This window comes from Chrysemys picta, chromosome 14, assembly GCF_011386835.1.
Source record: "Chrysemys picta bellii isolate R12L10 chromosome 14, ASM1138683v2, whole genome shotgun sequence".
Classification (NCBI taxonomy): domain Eukaryota; kingdom Metazoa; phylum Chordata; order Testudines; family Emydidae; genus Chrysemys; species Chrysemys picta.
In genome coordinates, this window is record NC_088804.1 from 34,475,180 (window position 1) to 34,495,210 (window position 20,031).

The following is a 20,031-nucleotide window of genomic DNA, read 5'->3' on the forward strand; positions in this document are numbered from 1 at the left end:
TCTTCACTGCTGTTTTAACCCAGGTTAGCTAAAACTGCTTAGCTAATCTGAGTTAAGAACACACCTTTTATTTGCTGTGTCGACATACCCTTACTTAATGGTTTTGTGGAGTATTTACTTAAATGATGAATTATTGCTGATCACATCTTCTATATGTAGAATGAACAAAGATGAATGTAGGAAAAGAGAAGTCTCGTCATTTAAAAAAAAAATTCCTTATAGAAACAATTATTTTGGTCAAAACATTATTGGTAAACAAGTCCAATTATTATAACATATTAGCTATTGATAGTATAGCTAAGAATGTTATCAGTAGATGTCAATAATTGTTTATAAGTGTTTACACTGGGTATAGGAATTATTCATAGATGATGATAAAGCTGAATGTTCTCTCTCTTTTTTTTTTTTTTTTTTCAAAAGGAGATCAAGTTCACAAGGCAATAGTTAACAAAGATTAAAAAATACAGCTTACATCTCCTGGCACAATGAGATATCAGTCAATATAATTTCAGTAAGATATCAGTTCTGCTATTACAGTTCATATCTGGTAAAGTAATAATAGATGGGAAAATGTAGTCAGGGTAGGTTAGAAACTGAATCCAACAATGTGTACCTTCACTTACAAGCATTGATGATAACTTGACTTTTACTACTGAAGGACCTTGAAATTAAAGTGATTTTGATAAATACTTGTGTTTGAAAATACATATAAGCAATAATATCATTGCTCATCTGCTTAGCAAGGTATTAATCTACTTCTTGAGTAGACAAACTACAAGTCCAAAGGTAAACAGATTGCTTCATTATGTTTATATTATCACACAGCTATAAGTAGATCTGTGTGAAACACTCACTGCTGTTTTTCCATACACAAAAGCAAACATGCTTACAGTTTGAATTTATTTATTTTATAATAAAGAAACAAGACTTGGTCTTGTTTGGCCTGGAAAATTTTGTTTCCATTGGTCAGCACTGGTGCAGTGGCACTATTTTTAGTAACAGTGTCATTGCTAGTATTGACAGGAGAAAGGCACAAAATGTCCTGAGTTCAGTCAGCGCTATATCTTTCACTGTTATTAGCACCTGTGCTAGAAAAGAAGTGCAACACTGTCTAATATAGACGTATGTTGTGTGTCTGGCTCCCCTCGGCAACAGTCTGCCCTGGACTGAGTATTAAATGGCTGCCAAACTCTATTTCCAGGAAAAGTGCTCAGAAATGTAAAGCAGCCCTTTGGCTGGGAGGGATCTGACTCTGAGTGGTTTCCACCTGGCTCCCAAATATCATCTACATTTGGAGAACTCTCAACTGCATTTCTATGGCTATAGTTTGCTCTAGGCAGTCCTCCAGGACTAGCCTTAAAGATTCCCCCTTGAGTGTCGCTCCCAGCTGTCATGGCCACAGAGATACGGTGAGAGCAATGCCAGGCCGTGCCATGTAATGCATCACTCTTTGACTGTGTGTAGTTTGGGACTGTGCCGTAGGTGGGAGAGAAGCTCGGGGATGGGAAGAGGTAGAGTGTGGATGGGGAAAGTGGAAGACAGAGAGAGAGAACAAGACAGAAAGGTGGAGGGGAATCTTTAAGTGGGGGCTCTAGATGGTGCAGGCAAGGGATTTAAAAGGGGGACTTGGAGAAAACGTGACGGGAGTCAGTGTGGGGTGGTGAGTTGGGAAATCCAGGGAGAGGGAAAGGAGCGGAAACTTGAGGGGGTAAAGGATAGATTTGACAAGGGGTGGGAGATGAGGAACTGAAGAATTTGTGAGAGGATAACTTTTGTAAACGAGGTAATGTATATATTGATTATTCAAATTAGGACATTGTATCATTTGCATAAAACCTCCAACTTTCTGTACCCACAGGCCTCGGAGATACAGTGCATAAAAAACACACAGCGACAGTGTTCTCAACACAGCCACCAAAGCACCACCCCGGAGACCTGCTTTCAGGCTCTTTTGTTGAACCTGTGCACATCAGCTCAAGATTCAGCAGTCAGACAGTATGGGCCTCTTTCCACTCCTCTCAAGGAACAGCAAAATGGCTGTTCACGCTGCCAGCGGCAGGCTGTACTGAGGTAAGGCTGATATGTAACCATTGGCCTGATTCATTATTTTATCTCGAAGTTAAAAGAAACCTATATTTCCTCACTTTCTCCTCCTGTGGTCCTCCTCCATTCCCATTCATTATCTTTGTTCCCTGCATCGGGAACTGTCTGCTTCCATCTTGAAATAAGGTGACTTAAAATGGGACGCCGTAGAACGTGGTCTACCTGGGCAACACACTGATAACCCGATTGCCTTGGCTTATACAGTCTGCTGAGGCAGAGAGCTATAGTCCTGGGTACTGATCTCATGTCACTTCAGTGCCCTCACCTGCCTCTGGCAAACCAAGATCTGAGAGCTGCGGGGTGTCCCTACCACGGAGCGAGGCAAAGGTGTAGTCCTGTGCTATGTTCTTTGTCTTCCATTTTATAAAGAGAGTTTGATCCAAAACCAGAGTACAGCAGAGTAAACGCTTCCAGGGCAAGCTCTCAGATTAACTCTGAGCATGCACCATTTTGTGCTGACAATCAGCATAGATCTCAGGGAGGATCTTATTGGTAACACTATATACTCTTCTCTTTGAATTTCAAAGCAAATCAAAAGAGAAAGGCAAGAGAGACTGAAATCACCCCCTGCCATGCTCTGACTGCCCGCCACCATCCATATTAGGCCAAGAAACCATCAACCAAGAAATAATCTACTGTCCACATCTGCCGAGAAAGCATTTGCTCTAGGGTAAATAAACTCCCAAAGCAGAGGACTCAGTCTACCACAGAGGTAGAAACTCTATTAAGTGATACGGAAATCAGAAATTTTATCCAATTCCCACCTTTTTCTTTTGCTAACAATATTATTTTAAAATAAATGTAATAATACGGTATGTAATATTACTGGTTGAACATAAAGGGAGGAAAAATACAGTTCTGTAAAAATACCATGAAAATTCATCACCTCAAATGCAAATGCCATCATTAGCATGATGATGAAGGCAAACTAAAACACTGGAAAAATTTACTTACCCCAGGCAAGTGGGAGAATTGAACTTTGTAAGGCTGCAAATACTGTATTAGCTAAGTGCTATAATATACTTGCCAAAACTTTCAAAAATGGCTCTTTAAAGTTTAAGTATCAAAACCTAAATCTAAGCAGCAAAGTACACATTCGGGTTGATTTTTCAGGGGGGCGGAGTAGCTGCATGGTCTTCCGTTCAAACTACTCTCACCAAGTTTTCTAATGACCTCTTCCTGGACATATCTCAAGGCCTGTACTCTATCCACATCATCCTAGGTCTTTCCAGTGGCGGAGTTAATAGGTTCCAGGGGGTAACTGCCCCCCTGGCAGCCTTTAGGTGTATGGATGGCACCTTTTGGAGGCTGGAGAGTGAGCCTGCCCTGCATTCACTTGGCAGCAGTATCTCCTGTCCTGCGGGCTGGGCCTAGCTCCCCGCTCTGGGCATTGCAACGTGGTGCATGAGGTCACTTTGGCCTGGCCACCCCTCAGTCATGACGAAGGGACAGCCAGGCCAGATCTGAGAGATACTGTGACCTCGTGTGCCAGGTTTCAATGTGTGGAGAGGGGAGCTGGGCCCAGGCTTGTGTGCATTGGAGCCCCGCATGCCGGGTGAGTGCGGGGTGGTCTCGCTCTCCAGCCCATGACCAATGACCCATTGCAAAACCTGGCTCCGCCCCTGGATCTCTATGCTGATTTTACATTGTCACTCGTAGAAATGTAGGGTTGGAAGGGACCTCGAGAGGGCATCTAGTCCATCCCCCTGTGCTGAGGCATGGCCAAGTAAAAGTAAGTCAACCCTGACAGGTGTTTGTCCAGCCTGTTCTTAAAAATCAAACTTTCCTCAGTGTCTTTTCTTCTCCTTTGACCTTCATAACTCTCCTCTTACCTCTCTGACAGTTTCTTCAGCATCTCTTTTAGTGGGTCCTCCTCTTTCCCATTGTTTGTGAGATTCCCACATGGCTCTGTCCTTGGCAGCCTCCTTTTCTCCCTTTACACCTTCTCTCTGGTTTATTCTCAGCCATTCTCATTATTGCAACTGCCGCTGGCGATTTGCAAATCTTCCTATACATCACAGGTTGTCCCATCATCAGCTTAACTGCAACAGGGTCAGACTCTTTGGGGCTGATTCTCAGTTACCTCCCGAAGGCCAGGAAGGAAGTGAGGAGCAAAAGTGGTTTTAAGCCATCGTTGTGCTCCCCATTTTCTGGGACTGTGCAGGGACCTGTTTGGCTCCTGATGTAAATTAAATGAGACTCAGGCCTGCTTTACGTTCTGCTTCCGCTGCTCTCTTATTCGCCCAGTGCAGTCCACTCTGGCCGTGCCCTCTTCATCAGGGCAGGGACTAGGGCCAGTGGAGAACCTTATGTTGCAAGTGAGGCTCTGAGCACAGGGGGGAAAAAGGGGTGTAGTGTGAGAATCAGGCCCCTTATCTTTCCTCCCAAATGCTCTCCATTCTCTATCACTGCTAACAAACCTATTACTAAGCCTGTGTGATGGAGGGTCACCTTTGATTCCTCCCCTCTCAAGCCCTCACTGTTAAAATCCTGGTGCTTCTTCACTAATGCTACAGACTCCAGCAAAGTACCTTTATTTCCATATTTAGAAGCTGTATTGTGTTACTGTATTATCCTTTATTTCTCTTGGAGCCCACGGTGTGTGAGGTGTTTTCCAAATGGAGAAGAAGGCACGCTGACTGCCTTGAGGAACTGTGCAGTGTGAAGGCAGACTAGGGTGACCAGATGTCCCGATTTTATAGGGACAGTCCCAATTTTTGGGACTTTTTCTTATATAGGCTCCTATTACCCCCCACCCCGTCTCGATTTTTCACATTTGCTGTCTGGTCACTCTAAGGCAGACCTGTGGGAAGACTGCGAGTAAGGACAAAAGGAGTAATATCCACAAGCAAGCAAGAGCTGTCATAGGTAATGAAAGCTCCATTTTACATAAAATAAGCATGTAAATATTTTCATTGCTTAATCAGCTGTTAGGAGGTGATTTAAACATATTATGGGAACAAATAAGTCTCTGACTTCCAAGGTAATCTCACATAAAGTTGTATAATATTCAGTTGTACAAGGAGTCTTATCGTTCATGTTAAATGTAGTCCCTTGGTTTGCTCTGCAATCACATGCTTTATATTGAAATAATTCTTTGACGGGAGGATTTCAAAATGAACAACACTGGAATCAGCTAAGAACCTAATCTTGAAACAAAAGCAGTGAAGTTAACTCTTTAAAAAAAAATAATAAAGGTCCCTAACCCCGCTTACTCACCATTACATGATTTGAGTGATGTTACAGCCCTTGTTTGTGAAGACAGTCATTTGTCATTCAGAGAGGTGCCCTTTAGCTTACTTTTCAACAGTCTGTTCAAAAAATAAAGCACAGAGCTGTGCACTGATCATTTTCTGCTACTTCTCAGAATGGCACAAGCTTGTATTCCAAAGAGAAGGATGTGATCAGCTCTGGAGACTTTTTTTTTTTTTTATTAGCTCCTAAAAAACAGGATCACAGTAGCAGGTGGAGGCTTTTTGCTCTTTCCTTCAGCATTGTCATACGGGCAAGGATCCCTATCTAATCAATAACCAAAGTTTCTCAGAATCCCTGGGATTCAGGTGGGATCAGACAATAGTCCCCTGCCGAACTGATCTCTTGTTCAATCATGAGCAAAAAGGCAAATGAATTAGTTCTCTCTGTCTATCAAAGGAATAGAGATAAAGAGTTAAGTGTGGAGAGGGAGGGAGAGAATTATAGTATTATATGTGCTAAGGATTAAAGAACAGCTATTGTAAATTGACAGACTATCAGCCACCAGCAGCTGGCTGGAGGCGCACTTTGGCCTATAAATAACAGGAAAGAGCTGTTCGCAGCCCAGTCAGAGAGGGGACCACAAGAGCAACACCAGCTGTGCAGGGGATATACAGATTGTTTAAGTGCAGCAGACATGGATGTGATCTTTGGTAGAAATAAAGAGGAGCACCCAGAACCTATAAAAGCAGAGGTGAAAGGTAAGGACAATCTGTTCCAAACTGGGTGGGTATTTTTGTGTTTTCAAATGAGTTAATAATCTGGCACTTGTTTCCCCAAGACAACACTGAGAAGGGGAATTGCTGGGTCTAATGAAAGGGAGAATATGAGAGAGAGATGAATGGCTGTTTAGAAGATTGAGATCAGATCTTATTTCTACCCCCTAATTGCAGGACTTTTCTCACTTTATGGACATTTTGGGTGTACATTTCCGGGTGTACATTTCCTGCAAGTAAGTTTGAAAAGGAGTCACTGAAACTGGTGGTTGCCGGCAAAGTCAGGTGGATTCAGATCTGGTGCTACCCCAATTCCCTCCCTTTCTCTTTGTCCTTTCAGTTTCTCCCTCTTTCCGTAGTCAGTCACTAGCCTAGTCACTTTCTTCATGTTCAGTTCAGAGGAGTGGCTGACATTGTCATTTTCACTTCCTGGAGACGGAGAGAGGGACTGTAACTCTTTGTAGAGCTGTTTCTAAAGACAAATAGAAAGGCAGACATAACTAATGCCAAGTGGCTTTATTACAAAGAGGGCAGAACAAGCCAGAGAAAAAGGAACGGTTCTCCTGAGTCAGGATAATTTAAAGTCATATGATTTAAGTTGGTGATTTAATGAAAATCATTTTTTTTAAATGCATTTTGGGTGAAGTCATTTCAGTAGATACTGTGACCATGGTTAGTATTTTTACCTTGATTTGATTGCCACATTTTATTTCATTCTAAAGAGTTTTGTGATGCAGCGAGATAAAGAATGATTTATAAAGAGTGGTTGTTGTCGGAACAGCAAGTGGCAAAAGTGGCACCTTCTTAATCAAACGATCTGCCCCTGGTATGAATTCAGAGTAACATCTGCTGATGTTAGAGACAAAAACAAGATTGTATTGCTTTCACTCCTGTAATCGTGGCTAACACAGATAAGGGGTGAACTGGATTCTATGTATTCTGGCTTGCAATCCTCAACCAGAATTACTTAAAATCTCACCTGCAAAATCTTTATGGGTAGAGATGCAGTGCCTCAGAGGACCCAGCTTGACTCTCAGATTCCAGGTTTAGGTCATGGTGCAGAGACAATAAACACAGAATCCCACAATGGCAATTTTTAAAGTCACTTTTCAGAATAGAACACACTTAAAACAGATGCTAGTCCAGTTACTTATTGGTTGTGAAAACAAAGAGAATCTTTAAACATTCAATATTTTTTCAGTCAGCTACGCACGCCTCCCCTTCTCTGTGTATTTTTCAGTGGCTTGTATTATCACTCACTGTATGTACTGATCTCAGTCTGCATTTATGAGGCCTTTATTGGCTTTCCTTGTTTCTAGGAACTTCACTGGCATCTCACTGTGCTATCCTGTCTAATAACATGCTCATTTAACATGACTTCATCACTGTAATATCTGATCACTTTTCAAACATTTATGGATTCATGTTCACATCCCTCAGGGGACAGAGGAAAATATCATTATCTCCACTTTGCAGATGGAGGGGAAAAAAAATCTCACTAGGGCCCAGATCCTTAGAGGTACTTTAAGCATTACTCTGCTCAGCATTGCAATGTTTGACCTCAAGGTGGCCTGCTGCTCAGTGGAATCTTCAGCCATGAGTTAGGCTCTGTCCCTCCCACTATAATGCACGAGGAAAGAGTTTTGTGTACGGAAGGGATTTTCAGAAGCCGGACGGCTGAGCAGGGAGCTGCCTAAACTAGCCTGGAATGATATGCTGAGGTGAGGGGCAGAGAGAAGAGAGGGGCTTAGGCACCTAAGTGGCTGACTCTGCTTGGGAGCCTCAGCTATGAATCCTCTCCTGGAGCTAGGTGCCTAAGACAGGTCACCTGCTTATGCAGCCCATGCACTAGTAGCTGAAACAGTGGCTGTCTGTCTCACCTATGTTTCCCAGTGCCCTGGGCTGCCTTTTGTGCAGATGCTTTGCTGCACCTCCATGCATCAGTGGCTTCCTTCTCTTGCATGGGGTTGGTAGGAAACAGATGTTAGGTGTGCTCAGAAGTTTAGATTTGTCCACCTATTGATGATGTCCTTTCTTCTGTAAGACTGTTCCATTCTTTGTCTTGATGATTGATGAAATTCGGAGGAGAAATAGTAATAGATGTACTCACCAAGATCTGCAACAAGATCTGGCAGACCTGTGAGTGATTCTCACGTTGACACAGTCACTAATCATCTCTCTGCCAAAGAAAGGCCACCTGCAATTGTGTCAAAATGACCAGACCATAAGCTTAATTGCAAATTCAGCAAAGTGATGTTGAAAGTCATATTGAACAGATTGAAGCCAGAAGCGGATAACATCATTGCTGAAGAACAGGCTGGCTTTCATGCTGGAAGAAGTACCACAGAACAGATTTTCAACCATCGTGTTTTATGTGAGAAGTCCTTACAACACCAGCAGGACATCTACCATGTCTTTGTTGACTTCAAGAAGGCATTTGACAGAGTATGGCACCGAAGCTCTCTGGGCAACCATGAAGAAGTACAATGTTGGTTGTAACCTTATTCTTACCATTAAACAACTGTATGCCAAGGCCAGCAGTGCAGTTCTCGTCAATGGCACAATAGGAGTGTGGTTTCGCACCACTGCTGGAGTCTGGCATGGCTGCTTTCTTTCGCCCACACTGTTCAACATCTACTTGGAGCACATAATGACTGATCCCCTAGAAGATCACATATGCACAGTCAGCACTGGGGGGTGAACAGTCTCAAATCTTCGGTTCGCTGATGGCATTGACGGCCTGGTAGGCAGCGAAGATGAACTTGCCAACCTTGTTAAACGATTGGATGAAACCTCCGCAAAATACAGCAGAGAAAACCAAGCTGATGACAAACAAACGTGATGGGATTAGCTCACATATCACTGTCAGTGGACAAGAACTGGAGACAGTGAAACATTTCAAATATTTGGGGGAAATCAACACTGATGAAGGATCCAAAGCAGAAATTCTGGCAAGAATTGCGCAAACAGCAGCAGTGGCAAAGCGAAAGCCAATTTGGAGGAATAAGAACATCTTCCCTGGAATCCAAACTGAAATTGCTGCAAGCATTGGTCATCTCCATTTTTCTGTATGCGTGCGAGACATGGACCCTATGGCAGAACTTGAATGGAAAATACAGGTAGTAGAGATGAAATACTTCCGTAAAATCCTGGGCATCTCCTACTTCAACCATGTCACTAATGAAGGGGTCCGCAACATCATCACTCAACGCGCTGGGTCATCTGAAGACCTCCTGACGACCACGAAGAAGCGCAAGCTGAAGTGGTATAGCCATGTAACAAGATCATCTGGCCTATCCAAGATCATCCTCCAAGGGACAGTACAGGGGAAGAGAAGAAGAGGTAGACAGAAGAAAAGGTGGACTGACAACATAAAAGAGTGGATAGGAATGGACTTCGCGGAGACTCAAGCACTGACACATCTGGGTGGCGCGGATGCCAGACATGCTGCTCTGAGCGGCATGATAAGGGGGCCGGTGCCAGGGGGTTGGATAAGAGGCTGAAGTTCGGGGTGGTGGTCAGGGGATGGGGAATGGGGGGGTGTTGGATAAGCGTGGGAGTCCCAGGGGGCCTGTCAGGGGGCAGGGGTGTGGATAGGAGTCCGGGCAGTCAGGGGACAGGGAGTGGGGGGGGGGATTCCAGGGGGCAGTTAGGGGTAGGGGGTCCTGGGAGTGGACAGCTAGGGGACAAGGAGCAGGGGGGCTTGGATGGGTGAGGGGTTCTGAGAGGGGCAGTTAGGGGTCAGGAAGTGGGAGGGGGCAGATAGGGGGCATGGGCCAGGCTGTTTGGGGAGACACAGCCTTCCCTACCTGGCCCTCCATACAATTTTGCAACCCCAATGTGGCCCTCGGGCCAAAAAGTTTGCCCACCCCTGGCCTAGTCCTTTGCCCCGTGCCTTGGGAAACTCTGCACTGACGCATCTTATGTACTCTTTGTAGGGGGGGAGCAGGGAAGGTGTTTAGAGTGTTTTTCCCCCCTCCAGATATGTATCCTTTTTGGGAGGAGTGAGGTGGAAGGGGAGAGAGCATTAGAGTGAATTCTTATGGTTTTTCCCCTCCAGTTCTGTTATACGTCTAACAAGAAATAAAGCTTTTGCAATCTGAAACCCCCCCGGAATATACTAAACTTACATTATTTATCTACTCTCAGCCCTCTAGTGGCAATACTGAAGAGAGCCACTTTCTTCGTATGGCTAACTCTTACAGACTAAAGGGAGGTACATGAGAAGACTAGAATAATAAAAACATATTACCCTCCCCCCAATACTTCAGCGATGGTTTCTTATCTGTTCTTGTGTTTGCACATGTAACAGCCACAATGTGATCAGTGAGTTTTTTATGCTGTCAGAGACTGAAGGACATAAATTCACACCGTGTAGAGGTCAAGCATAGGAGTTTATTACACACAGCGCTGGCGGAGTGTCACCTTACTTATTAGGCTCAGAGACACTATCAATCAATTGATTACAATAGAATATATAGATTTTCCATGGGCGCGGGAAAGTGACGGGGTAGGCAGTTCCACACCCCGGGATAGGTTTTGCAGCAAGACAAGATAGCACATTAGCCAATGGTTAAAAGGTTATATAATGTCTCTGCCCATGGTCTCAAGTTAGCAAGTTAACATTTAATTAATACTTTGATAAAATGTTATTAGTATAAAATATATGTAAGCAGAGTCAGGATGAGCTCTACCCTGACATCGGGTGGTGAATTATGGCGAGTGTGGAAAAGAACTCCAGGGGCTGATCTTGTTTGCATAGGCACACCCACCCACCTGGCATGAAACAACAGCAACTGAAAGTGGTTACTTTGGCTGGTGTGGGATCCCCAGTTTCTCTGTTGTTGGGGCAGGAAGAATAAAGTTTTGTTACCCTGATTCTGTGAATCAAGGCCAGTGGAACTGTTGTATGACAGAAGGACTAAGTGAGTCCATCACCATTACCTAAGTAGCACTTGCTTGACAAGGGGCATGGGTTACAAAACCCAGTGAATTGAGAGAGGCTGGGGACAGGTATTTGTACCTGATAGCATGGGTCCCCCTGAGGGCTTGAAACACCAATTGCATCATCTCCTCTCTCCATTGTTGAATGTCAGCGCTAACTTTGATTCTATTGGGAGTTTAGTTACAGACTGCTGAGCTGAATTCACTTTGGGCCAATGGTGCACCAGCACTGGGGTTCCCCTACTGTGAGCTGAAATCACAAAAGAGCTAACGTTATTAAGAGCTGAGTGCTGTGTTAACTAGTGGGGAAGCCCGAAGCTATATTGCTAAGCAGCTGGTGGAGCAATTTGTGGGGATGACTGGAGGAGCAGTGAGTGGCGCGGAGCCTTGTGGGGATGGTTGGAGCGGCCCAAGGAACAGTGAGTGAAGCTGTTTGCGGGGACGGCTGGAGCAGCTCGTAGAGCGGAGCAGTTTGTGGGACAGTAGGAAGTAGACTGGCTCGTGGTGAAGGCTGTGGTGGAACCCCATGGAGAGACGGCCGGCTGGCCTTGGATCACGAAAGGTGCCCCTTAACACCCTGCGTGCCCCCCTTTTACTCTGGGGCTGCACTGACCAGGGACAGAGACTTTGGGGTTTGTTGGACTTTTGGGACTTTGGGTGGTTGCTGGACCCAAGAGACTTTGGGGGTGTTGGACTTTGGGGACTCTGGGTGATTTTTGGGTTGCTGGATTCAAGAGCCAAAGGGAAAGGACACAGCCCAAATTGCTGGGGTGGGTTTTTTGTTCATGGTTTGTGTTATGAATCCTGTTTGTGGTGTTTTTCCAATTTAATGCTGATGTCATTTACCTCATGTTATTAAACATTTTCTGCTACACTCAGGCCTTGTCTACACTACGAGAGTAGTTCGATTTTACTTGCATCGAATTTTTGTAATCGATATTGCAAATTCGAACGTGTGTGTCCACACTAAGGACAGTAATTCGACTTTGTGCGTCCACACTAATGGTGAAAGCGTCGACATTCGAAGCGGTGCACTGTGGTCAGCTATCCCACAGTTCCCGCAGTCCCCTCTGCCCATTGGAATTCTGGGTGTAGCCGGCAATGCCTTCTGGGTAACAAAATGTGTCGAGGGTGCTTTTGGGTAACTGTCGTCATCCGTCCATCACTCCTGCCCTCCCTCCCTGAAAGCGCCGGCGGGAAATCATTTCGCGCACTTTTCCAGTCATTGACAGCGCGGACGCCACAGCACTGCGAGCATGGAGCACGCTGCGACCATCGCTGCAGTTGTGGCCGCTCTCAACACCTCGCAGCTTATCATACAGGTTTCCCTGAGGCAGATGCAGAAAAGTCAGGCAAGGAGGCTACGGCACCGCGGTGATGTCCTGAAGTCTGAGAGTAGCACGGACCTGTCAGAAAGCAGGGGACCCAGCGCCGAGGACATCGCGGTGGCAATGGGTCATGTTGATGCCGTGGAACGGCGATTCTGGGCACGGGAAACAAGCACTGAGTGGTGGGACCGCATAGTGCTGCAGGTCTGGGATGAATCCCAGTGGCTGCGAAACTTTCGCATGCGGAAGGGAACTTTCCTTGAACTTTGTGAGTTGCTGTCCCCTGCCCTGAAGCGCAGTGACACCCGGTTGCGAGCTGCACTGAGTGTACAGAAGCGAGTGGCCATAGCCCTCTGGAAGCTTGCAACGCCAGACAGCTACCGGTCAGTCGCGAACCAGTTTGGGGTGGGCAAATCTACCGTGGGGGTTGTTGTGATGCAAGTAGCCAAGGCAATCGTTGATGTACTGCTGCCAAAGGTAGTGACCCTGGGAAACGTGGAGGCGATCATAGATGGCTTCGCAGCGATGGGATTCCCAAACTGCGGTGGGGCCATAGATGGAACTCACATCCCTATCCTGGCACCGGACCACCAGGCCACCCAGTACATTAACCGAAAGGGCTACTTTTCCATGGTGCTGCAAGCACTGGTGGACCACAGGGGACGTTTTACCAACATCTACGTGGGATGGCCGGGCAAGGTTCATGACGCTCGTGTTTTCAGGAACTCTGGTCTGTTTAGACGGCTGCAACAAGGTATTTACTTCCCGGACCACAAAATAACTGTTGGGGATGTGGAGATGCCTATAGTCATCCTCGGGGACCCAGCCTACCCGCTAATGCCCTGGCTCATGAAGCCCTATACTGGCGCCCTGGACACTGAAAAAGAACTCTTCAACTACCGGCTGAGCAAGTGCAGAATGGTGGTGGAGTGTGCTTTTGGCCGTCTCAAGGGGAGATGGAGAAGCTTACTGACTCGCTGTGATCTCAGCGAAACCAATATCCCCATTGTTATAGCAGCTTGCTGTGTGCTCCACAATCTCTGTGAGAGCAAGGGGGAGACCTTTATGGCGGGGTGGGAGGTTGAGGAAAATAGCCTGGCTGCTGATTACTCACAGCCAGACAGCCGGGCGATTAGAAGAGACCAGCGGGACGCGCTGTGCATCCGGGAGGCTTTGAAAGCAAAGTTCCTCAGTGAGCAGGGTAACCTGTGACTTTAAAGTTTGTGTACTGAGAAGCTAAACCTGCCCCCGTTTCTTTACCCAGGTAATGTTGACTATCCTATCCAGTTACATACCCCCTTCACCCCCCTTCCAACACACGTTGCGAAATAAAAATAGTTCAACTTTGTTAAAGCACACCGTTTTCTTTAATACTGTTTTCGCGGGAATTTTTTAAAACTGGGACGCAGACTGTGGTGCGGAGCGGGTGTAGTGTAGTGACGCGAATGCAGCTTCTAAACTCAAGGATTGACAGGCTCCGCTGCAGTGGGATGGTTGTTTCAACGGAGCCTGTCACCCCTCCTGATCGGGACTGTGTGTATGGGGGGGTCTATGTGACTTTGTGGCAGGGGGAGGACGGTTACAGATCCCCTGCTGTGTGGCTCTGTGATCCTGCCTAAGGACCGCCGCTTAAGATCTGTAACTGCCCTCCCCTGCCACAAAGTCACAGAGCAACCCACCCCCCACCACATAACATGAAAACAACCTCCCAGACTAACCAGGGTAACTAGTCACTGCATCACTGCACTGTGTATGTGCCCTGCTGCTGTGCCTGCCCCCGACTATGTACCCTGCCAAAGGTGACTGTCCTGTCCAATTACCAACCCCCTTTCCCATCCTCCTCCAAAAGAACATGATTGAAACAGTAGTTTACAGAAACATATTTTTTATTATCAACTACACATGGCATTGGGAGGTGAAACTTGGACGGGGGCTTGTGTCAGGCGGGAAGGAAAGAACTGTTCAAATTTTGGGAAATGAGAGCCTTCTGCTACTAGAGCTCTCTGCAGGGGTGGAGTGAGAGTTAGCAGGGACTCTGCCGCCTCTCCTTCTTTGCACTTTGGGTGAGGTGGGTATGGGACTTGGTGGCAGGGGAGGGCGGTTATAGATGGACTGCAGCGGGGCTCTGTCCTCCTGCCTCCGTTCCTGCAGAACATCCACAAGGCGCCGGAGCGTGTCCGTTTGCTCCCTCAGTAGTCCAAGCAGCGTTTGAGTCGCCTGCTGGTCTTCCTGCCGCCACCTCTCCTCCCGATCCATGTTGGCTTGGTGCATTCGGGTCAAGTTCTCCCGCCACTGGGTCTGCTGTGCTGCCTGGGCTTGGGAACAGGCCATAAGCTCAGAGAACATGTCCTCCCGTGTCCTCCTCTTCCTACGCCTAATCCGCGCTAGCCTCTGGGAGTGTGATTCCAGGCTAGGTTGTGAGACAGTCACAGATGGGGCTGTGGAAATGGGAAAAAGGGAGTGAATTCCTCAGAAAGAAAAATGTAGTTGTGAACAAAGAACATAGTCTTTCTCTGTGAACAAGACCATGCACAGCACCTATCACATGCGCACTCAGCACAAGGTCGAATTTTCGGCCTTCGCATTCAGTGCCTGGGGTCTTGCACAGCACATTTGAGAAGCGGGGCAGCACAACGGAATTTCTGTTGCAGGCAGACATGGTAAGCCGTACACTTGTGGCAGTTTAAAACTTTTAGATTACCACTGGCCTCATTTCACATTTAAAGCTATGTCAGTTCCTGCAGCCAGCAATCCGGCAAGCGGGAACTCTGCCCCTGTCCCACCCCCTCGCGGCTGTCCCCGGGAACGATCCCTTTCGGCTGCCCCTCTCCCGCCTCCACCGCGTGGCTAAAAACCAGCGGTTACAGTTCTGTCAAGGAACGGGAAAGCAGTCCCAACACTAACATTCCCCTACCTAATTAAAAGCAGGTCACCATGGGCGACATCACCCTGATGAGGATCTCTGAGAGCGACAGACAGAGAATGCTCCGGGAAAGCCTCCAAAGACCAGGGCCGTATGCCGCCCTGCTATGCAGAGCAATGATTCCCGAGTACGTGATAGTCTCGTGGCGCGGCAACGTCTCGTACTTCGGAGGACCCAATAAGGCCGCTCTCCCCAGGAACCTCATGGAACGGCTTTCAAGTTACCTCCAGGAGAGCTTCGTGGAGATATCCCAGGAGGACTACTGCTCTATCCCCGGACATATAGACCGCATTTTACTGTAGCTGCAGTAGCAGGGAATAAACAGTAGAGCGGCTTGTGCAGGACAATCACTGAAAACCGGACATTGCTAGATTTTTTTTCAAAACTTGCACTGCCCATGACTAAACCGTTAAGCGCATAGGGCACACTAATCATGAACAACCCATTCTTTAAATTGTTAATATTCCTGTTTTGTTAAAAATAAATGTTTAGATGTTTACAACACTTACTGGCTGATCCTTCACCAGATTCTGTGTCCGGGGTAACGGCTGGGGACGCTTCGTAGGGGATCTCTGTAAGGGTGATGAAGAGATCCTGGCTGTCGGGGAAATCAGCGTTGTGAGCGCTGCCGACTGCCTCGCCCTCCTCATCTCCTTCCTCATCTTCCACGTCCCCTAACATGTCCGAGGAACCGGCCGTGGACACTACCCCATCCTCAGAGTCCACGGTCACTGGTGGGGTAGTGGTGGCGGCCGCACCGAGGATGGAATGCAGTTCCTCATAGAAACGGGATGTCTGGGGATGGGATCCGGAGCGTCCGTTTGCCTCTTTGGTCTTCTGGTAGCCTTGTCTCAGCTCCTTGATTTTCACGCGGCACTGCGTTGCATCCCGGCTGTATCCTCTCTCTGCCATGTCTTTAGAGATCTTCTCGTAGATCTTTGCATTCCGTCTTTTGGATCGCAGCTCGGAAAGCACGGACTCATCGCCCCACACAGCGATGAGATCCAAGACTTCCCGATCAGTCCATGCTGGGGCCCTCTTTCTATTCACAGACTGCACGGCCATCACTGCTGGAGAGCTCTGCATCGTTGCCAGTGCTGCTGTGCTCGCCACGATGTCCAGACAGGAAATGAGATTCAAACTGGCCAGACAGGAAAAGGAATTCCAATTCAAATTTTCCCGGGGCTTTTCCTGTGTGGCTGGTCAGAGCATACGAGCTCGCACTGCTGTCCAGAGCGTCAACAGAGTGGTGCACTGTGGGATAGCTCCCGGAGCTATTAGCGTCGATTTCCATCCACACCTAGCCTAATTCGACATGGCCATGTCGAATTTGGCGCTACTCCCCTCGTCGGGGAGGAGTACAGAAGTCGAATTAAAGAGACCTCTATGTCGAACTAAATAGCATCGCAGTGTGGACGGGTGCAGGGTTAATTCGATGTAACGGCGCTAACTTCGACATAAACGCCTAGTGTAGACCAGGCCTCAGACTCCGTGCTTGCGAGAGGGGAAGTATTGCTTCTTAGAGGCACCCGGGCAGTGGTATGTAATTGTCCCAGGTCACTGGGTGGGGGCTCGAGCTGGTTTTGCGTTGCGTTATTGAAACAGAACCCCTAGATACAGAACTCGGCCCTTGTTGCTGCCAACTTAGATGGGCAGAAGGGTTACATATATATGTTGAATTCTGATTTGGGATCCATAGGAATGGAGCAACTCCTTTGATTGTCCAACAGGTACATTCCTAGGGGTTGAAGCAAAGAAACAGTGAAAGGATATGATAATACAGATTGTCTTCTGTGTGTCTTAAGGAGGGCATTGGTCCCTGGGAAGGGAGGTGGAAGGATGCCATATCTTTATACTGACATGTGCCAACTTCTCATAAACTCAAGGTTGGATCTGTGAGAAGATTGTTTCCCTTCAGGAGAAACACAATAGGAACAGGGATCCTTTGTTCAATTTGAAACATTGGATGAAACATAATTATTCAGTTATTGCTTCAACATCTGGCATTTCTACTGACCAAGCATATTTTATCAAAGGCAATGTTATCTTGTTTACCCCAACTTTCTCTTAGATGATCACTATTTGCTAGGCCTTTGGTCTCCAGACCAAACTCTGGACTTTGGGTCTGGAAAAGAGCTGGCAAAACCATATACCAGGTTGTTATATAAAATGCACATGGATTTTAACCCTTCAGAGAGCCTAGACTCTTCTGTAGCTCTTGTTAGAACAGTCAAATGTGCATCTATCTTCATCCGTTTATTCTCTTCCCCGCACAGAATTTCAAACCTAATACCATATGAAGGTGTGTATGTTTGTACTGTGCCTAGCACAATGGGATTCTGGTCCAGGACTGGACCAATTACAATATAAATAGTAGTAATGTGTATACAGTATTAGTTAAATAAACGTTCTTGGAATGTATTAAAGGCGGGCCTGATAAATCGCCTTTTATTAAGGTTGCCTGTTTTCAGTTGCTTAGAACTTTTCGAAACTGAAATTTTCCATGCCGGGTGTCAGCCTCAGACTGAATGTTTTTTGAAAAATGTCAGCCAGAATTGTTCAGCCAGTTTTGAGAACGAGGCTGGCAGGACAAGACCACGTTCTTCATATTTTCAAAAATGTTGGTGATTTTTTTTTTTAACGGTATTAGGCCTGTCTGCTCCCTGTCCCCATGCTTTGGAGCAAGGACTTGAAATTTAACAGGGGGTTGGCCTTTGTGTCAGGGACGTGCCTTTTACTATCTTTGTGAAAATCCACCCAAATTTGGCCAATTTATAAGCCTTTGAAAAATCTGAGTTCACACATGCTCAGTAGAGACTTGGATTTTAGCATTCAGATTCCCTGAAGATTCCATCCATTCTGAGCTGGTTCCAGTTTGGGCTGAACAGGACTGTCCCTGTAGTTGCTGCTCTGGGCTGCCGTGATCTGTGCCAGGTCCAGATCCAACCACCAGAACTAAAAGTAGGTGGATTGAGAGCACAGGAGAGTCAATGCCCCCTGCTGGGCTGAGGCAACATGGAAGAGGAAATTGCATGATTCAAAGGTAGTGAGTACAAGACCTGGGAGAGGAGAATAGATTGGGAGAAAGGGCATGGCGGCTGGCTGGTGGTGGGACGGGTAGAGGGGAACTGGGAGTCGAGGTGCGGCAGAAAGATTGGGACTAGCTGAGCAAGGAGATTGGAACTGAGGCAGAGACTGGGATGGAGACCATGAGGGACTTGAACGGGTGGGGGAAGGAGAGAGGGACTGGGAATCAGGGGGAGGGGGCTGAGAGTCAATAAGTGCAGGGAGAGTGAAATCAGATGAGCCAGGGGGAGACCAGGACTGGCTGGCACAGAGATGGGAACTGAGAATGAGTAGGGCAGGAGGAAAGAGGTCAGAGGGAAAGGAAAACAGATCACACAAGGAGCTGGGGCAAAGGAGAACTGGGACTGGCTAGGCAAAGAGATTGGGACAAGGAGTTAGGGGGGTTACATTGACATTGGACAAAGATCCCGGGAGGATGAATGGGAGCAAGTGGGGATGGAGAATGTGGGGAGGGGTGTGACTGGAGGCCCAGGTAGGGAAGAGAGAAAGATTACTTGAGGAGCCAGGACTGGGATGGGGACTGGGAATGTCTGGTTAAAGAGACTGGGACTGAGAGCTGGAGTGGGGGGAAGGCTGGGACAGGGATTCCAGAGGGGTGACACTAAGACTTGCTGGGCAAAGAAACTGGAACTGAAACTGAAACAAGAAGCCTGAGGAGTGCTGACTGGAAGTGGGTAGGCAAGGAGAATGGGACAGGGATGATGATCCAGATGTGCGGAAGAGACAGGACTGGAGACAAAGATAGGCTGGAACGGGTGTGGCAGAAAGAGAACAGGCAGAGGTCTGTGCCTATTAGATAACATTCTCCTCCAGAGCTTGGAATGGAACTCATAACTCCTGAGTCTCACCATTCCTCTGCTGTTAGAAAATATCTGTGAAACACATTGTGAAAGTGTTTGTCTCAGCCCCCTCTAGTGCTGGTCCACAGAGGATAACAACCTACTTGTACTATCAATGACTTTTGAAGTGACCGAGGTGTGAGTGGTGGCTCTAAAGGTTCCATCCCTCATGATGACCGTGAGGGTGTCAAAATGATGTCACATGATGGAATAGCTTTACTTTTGGTTTGTTTACAACCTTAATTTGGACCCTTTATGAATATGCATTATGATGCAGTCTTTAATTTGTGAGGAAGATAGATATTTATTTGGAAACAGAGCCAAATGGCCCTCAAATACTCCACTAAATTACTTTTGCCCTTCAGGTTGTTTGGCCCTTGTTGCAACTTTGAAGGGGAGGAAAACACACACACCCCTTCTTCAAATTAATAAACAAGCAAACTTAAAGTCAATTAACTTCTCACTATGGGCAATTACTTAAACCAGAGGTAGGCAACCTATGGCACACGTGCCAAAGGCGGCACGCGAGCTGATTTTCAGTGGCACTCACACTGCCCGGGTCCTGGCCACTGATCTGGGGGGCTCTGCATTTTAATTTAATTTTAAATAAAGCTTCTTAAACATTTTAAAAACCTTATTTACTTTACATACAACAATAGTTTTATATATTACAGACTTATAGAAAGAGACCTTCTAAAAACGTTAAAATGTATTACTGGCATGCAAAACCTTAAATTAGAGTGAATAAATGAAGACTCGGCACACCACTTCTGAAAGGTTGCCAACCCCTGACTTAAACTTTTACTAAACTAAGTGAGACCATACAATACAAATGATCA

At 46.7% G+C, this 20,031-nt stretch overlaps 2 protein-coding genes across 3 annotated transcripts in view; one reads left to right on the forward strand and one right to left on the reverse strand.

Annotated features, from left to right (window-relative positions):
• The window catches only part of BCO1 (beta-carotene oxygenase 1), a 58,197-nt gene that overhangs the window by 17,429 nt on the left and 20,737 nt on the right, over positions 1–20,031 (forward strand). Inside the window, exon 2 of one of the 2 annotated variants that reach the window (XM_065567648.1) lies at positions 1,859–2,070. Coding sequence is in view for 1 of the 2 variants with exons in the window: in XM_005292316.4 (XP_005292373.1) it covers positions 5,993–6,056 (64 nt within the window). In the remaining variant the exon portion in view is untranslated. Of the gene's footprint in view, positions 1–1,858; positions 2,071–5,892; positions 6,057–20,031 lie in introns of those variants that run through there. The other variant, XM_005292316.4, reaches the window with a different exon arrangement.
• On the reverse strand, positions 14,212–16,753 carry LOC135975684 (uncharacterized). The gene is made up of 2 exons (XM_065567649.1): positions 15,776–16,753; positions 14,212–14,781 (listed from the first exon to the last, which is right to left on the reverse strand). The coding sequence occupies exons 1-2, from the start codon at positions 16,350–16,352 to the stop codon at positions 14,306–14,308; spliced, it is 1,053 nt and encodes a 350-aa protein (XP_065423721.1). The 5' UTR covers positions 16,353–16,753; the 3' UTR covers positions 14,212–14,305.

What these genes read in the sequence shown, in the direction of transcription:
- LOC135975684 (XM_065567649.1), bottom strand. Translation starts at nt 16,352, where the DNA reads ATGCAGAGCTCTCCAGCAGTGATGGCCGTGCAGTCTGTGAATAGAAAG. An exon ending in ATCTGGTGAAGGATCAGCCA is followed by an intron (nt 14,782 to 15,775) that starts GTAAGTGTTGTA and finishes CCATTTCCACAG; the next exon opens with CCCCATCTGTGACTGTCTCA.